The sequence below is a fragment of the Phymastichus coffea genome, unplaced genomic scaffold, assembly GCF_024137745.1.
Source record: "Phymastichus coffea isolate CEN01 unplaced genomic scaffold, Cenicafe_Pcof_1.1 PCOF00010, whole genome shotgun sequence".
NCBI classification, from domain to species: Eukaryota; Metazoa; Arthropoda; class Insecta; order Hymenoptera; family Eulophidae; genus Phymastichus; species Phymastichus coffea.
This window is the reverse complement of record NW_026706821.1, coordinates 2,505,617-2,510,108: the sequence shown is the minus strand read 5'-3', so window position 1 is coordinate 2,510,108 and position 4,492 is coordinate 2,505,617. Positions and strand designations below refer to the sequence as shown.

Genomic DNA, 4,492 nt, shown 5'->3' with positions numbered 1-4,492 from the left:
TTAGCCGATATATCAGATGATATTTTTAAAATGTTTGAGCCAGTTTCTGATTCTGATTCAGAAAATGATATAATTGCTAAGCCAAAATTTCCAATGGAAAAAGCATCAAGCCAAAACTCTCAAGCTTCAGAAAAAGATCCAAAAAATAATAAAAGATCTTATAATTTGTCTTACTTTGAAAGTGAAGATGAATCTGTCACTTCTGGTTCAGAATATCAGCCTTCAGAATCAAATGCAAGTAGCGAGTCTTCTTGTTCAACTAGAATGGATTGTGATGATGAAGTGGAAAATTCTGAAAATGATGTAAGCAACAAAAAATCTCTTTCTCCACTTAATTTATATAAAGAGACTAATCCAATAAGTATAAATATAGATAAAGATGAAATTTCTAGTGATGACTCATTGAGTCTTTCATCAGACAATGAAAGTTTATTTGATTCAAACAATGAATTAGTCAAAAATGTAGATTGTTCAAAATATCGAGATATTAGTGAGCCTGAGATATTAGATGTAGAAAAAGAAATTTCTGATGAGGCCACGACTACAGATACAAATTGGGATAAGCCATTAAAAATTAGCAGACAAAATAGACTAGATACTTTTAAAGCAGACGTTACTAAAAATAAACAAGATTCGTTGTGCGACAGTAAAAAAGCATTAAGGAGGAAAAAATGCGACACAGTTAATAATGTAAGTACAGAAAATCAAAATAATTCAGCAAACGTTAGTGAATTGAGTAGCATCAATAATTCTTTTGATAATGTAAATTTGAAATCTGTGGGTCCTGCACTAAAGAATAAAAAGTCAGAGTATGTTTTATCTAGTAAACAATGTCAAAAAAAAAATTGTTGCTTTTACTGTCTAAAGAAACGCCTTAGAGAAAATAATCCAAATATAAAAGTTCATTTTACCAGATTGCCAGATCATTACATAAATGTGCATGCCAAAGAAAAAGCAGTCCTTATATTAGAAAATCTAAAGAAAAAAATTAAGCCAGGTGAAAAAAACTGTGATGCTTCCTTGAAACGCAGAAAGATTTTAAATGTATTGAGATTTAAAGCCAATTACCTAAATAATTTGAATGCAACCAATGGAAAAGATTATGTTCTCTGCAGGCGACCAAAAAAAAGTGGTAAAACTATCTCACATTATTTACCTTGTTTTAAATGTAAGCAGTCATTTTCTATCACTTCTTTACGGAAACATGTAAGAAAATGTACTGGATTATCTTTTGGAAAGAAACACATCATAAAATCAAGAGGAAGGGCAGTCAATGGTGACTATCATTCAATAGCAACTGAACAATCTATTTTTATCATTTCAAAAATGAGAGAGACTGCAGCTCTTCATTAAATCCAGTATGATGAGGCTGCTTTTGTATGGCTCAATGGGGAAGCATCTAAGTTTGAAACTCAACCACATAACCATAAAAAGGTGAGAGCTAGTTTCAGTCGGCTAGGCACTTTATTAATGACAATAAAAAATATAAATCAAAATATTACTGAGATAAAAGATATTTTCAATGAAGACTACTACGATGACTTCATCAGCGCTGTCAAAATCATGGGAAAACCTGATCCAAATAGCAAATTTATGAAATCACCAGCCACAGCCAATGACATGTTCAATTTGATAAAAAGTGTATCTAGCATATACAATTACATGTGTTGCTCAAAAGATAAAAAAAAAAGATTACAGATAGAAGCATTTGAAAACAAATTAAACAGATTATGGCATACCAGCATCGGAAATACAATTGCAGAGACTCAAGCACGAAATCAAAGGCTAAAATTAATAGAATTGCCAGAAAATGAAGATACGGTTCGTCTTAATTGTCATTTACAGAAAGAAATGTCTGAGTCATATTTGCAGCTGCAAAAGGAATACTCTCATGGGAATTATGAACGATTAAGAGATTCTATTCTCTGTTTCGTACAAACATCAAATGCTAGACGTCCTGGAGAGGTTGAAAGAATGGAAATCAATGACTATAGCATGAAGATAATTAATGGGAATAATTGCAGAGTTCAATTGCGTGGAAAAAGAAAATAAGTAGTTCCTTTAATTTTTGACATAACTGTAAAAGTGTACATAGATTTTCTTATATCTTGCAGGCCACAAGCTGGAATATTAGATGAAAATCCTTATCTTTTTTCAACCATTAACGACGTTTCAGATCAATACTTTTCATTCGCATCAGCATGTCAAATTATGAAAAAGTATTCAGAGATTTGCAATGCAAAGGCACCTGAAACTTTGAGAGGCACACGAATTAAACAGAAAGTGGCTACCGATGGTCTAGAGAGAGGAATTGATGAAAATGAACTAAATAAATTATCAGATTATTTAGGACACACACCGTTAATTCACAAACTGAGCTACAGGCAAAGAGTGTTTGACAGAGACGTAACCATTTCTGAGCAAGTTAAAAAAGCACAGGGATTACGAAGTACAAGTCATCAAGATTTATGTGAAGCTACAAGTGTAAATCTTCTAAATACTGATCACCAACTAATTAAAAATCAAAATATAGATTCAGATTATAAGAGCAATGATAACAGTGTTACATTTGAAAACAACGAGCCAGTCAACATCAAATGTCAAAACAAAAACAATATTGTCCATGGAAAAAAACTCTCATTTGCAGGTAATGAAATAATTACAACTTAATTTGCACTTAAACTGCATCTTTTAGTCTGACTGAGACTGGAATGGAATAAGGCTTCAATTAATGCATTATTATCTGAATTTCCTAAAATCTTGGATTTGAATCATAATATCCCTAATGGAGCTACCCTAAAAAGATTTTTAAAAAACACTCATGATCCAGTTTTGCAGTTGAGAACAGAAGCTCAAGTAAGATCCTGGGTCCACAATCAGAGAAACAAGAAAAAAACTGACTCTTGTTTATCACAAAGAAATCATGTCCCAAGCTTTATTTATTCTAGCTTCAAAGAATATATAGAATCTAAAAAAGTGCCTTCGTATAAGAAATGCATAAAATTTCTAGCAACTTCACCTTCAAAATCAAATATCACTGTAAAAAATATTCAAAACTGGGTTGAATTATCTATCAGACGAAGATCACAATAAAGGGATAATAGTTATTACTTTCTATGCAAAGAGTGTATGTAGACTTTAAACTTAAAATATTCTATGTGGATATATTTGATGAAAAAGTATTAAAAAGTCATAAGATAAGTAAAACTTAATCAAGACTTAATTACGTTCAAAAGAGTTAGTATTTAATAACTATATACAATTGATAGTAAAATTGAACTTGCTTTGAACTGAGAAATGAGTTAAAGTTCAAGATTCTGAGTATATTGTAATACCATATAGTATAATTTATTTTCTTAATATTATTTATAATTATGCTTTGAATATTTGCAATCCATTTACTTTTTTAAGAGTACATTTTGGAAATAAGAGCTTTAACATTGTATAATAAGTATAGATTCTTAATAAAATATAAGTTAACTACCTAAAATATGACAGTGCTTAATTTGATCATTATATATAATAACCAATGATGAGATTCATAAAATTATCTTAATTAAGTTTCTGTACTAGTTGACTACTCCTTAATTACTTTCAAGAGTTAGTTATTTAATAACTACATACATTTAATTGTAAAACTAATCTTACTTTGTACTGAGAAACGTTTATAAGTTTAAGATTTTGAGAATATTGTAATACATATGGTACAGTTAGTTTCCTTAATATTATTTTAATTGAGTTTTTGTACTAGTTGAAAAACTTAAAAATATGTTTATTGTATTAATTAATTTATTCTAGTTATAAGAAAAGAAAACTTTATTTTGTTGGATCAAGTTACTTTGCCAATAATTTGTGCATTTTATAAATTCAACAATGTAAGATGTCAATGAATACATTTTTATATAACAATAAATGCTACATACAGTATACTGCATAAAAAATAATTCTACTCGAATAGTCAGACTAATTATTTAAAAATACTTTATAATTATTGATTGAAGGGGAATCATAATTTTGTTTGATCAAGTTACTCTGCCGATAACTTGTACATTTTATAAAGTCTACAATGTAAGGATGTCGATGAAAACATTTTTGTATAACAATAAATACTACATAAAATATCCATACTGCATGAAAAATGATTCAACTCGAATAGTCAAACTAATTATTTACAATCCTTTATAATTATTGAGTGAAAGGGAATCATAAACTTTAAACATCTTTTCAACAAGTATTAAGATTTATTTTGTTTGACAGCCTCGCTAATTATTATAAATATACACTGGTAAAAAAAATGATCACTCCTATGGCATTATCTATTATACAAACAAAACAAACAATGTATAAAACTTTGACAGCACATGGAAGTTTCTCATATTAGCTTCAAAGCTAAGTATGTTTCATAAACAGTTGTATTTTATGATGTCACATACATATAAAAGTCACTATTAATTGCACAGAAGGATGCAAACTATCCAAACTAATATACTGC

At 29.2% G+C, this 4,492-nt stretch overlaps 1 protein-coding gene across 1 annotated transcript; it reads left to right on the top strand.

The window, feature by feature from the left end:
• The first annotated feature begins 1,440 nt into the window (after positions 1-1,440).
• On the top strand, positions 1,441-3,319 carry LOC131671697 (uncharacterized). Its single transcript, XM_058948320.1, has 2 exons — positions 1,441-2,647; positions 3,011-3,319. Exons 1-2 carry the CDS (start codon positions 2,212-2,214, stop codon positions 3,091-3,093), a joined length of 519 nt encoding a protein of 172 aa, XP_058804303.1. The 5' UTR covers positions 1,441-2,211; the 3' UTR covers positions 3,094-3,319.
• Positions 3,320-4,492: the final 1,173 nt, after the last annotated feature.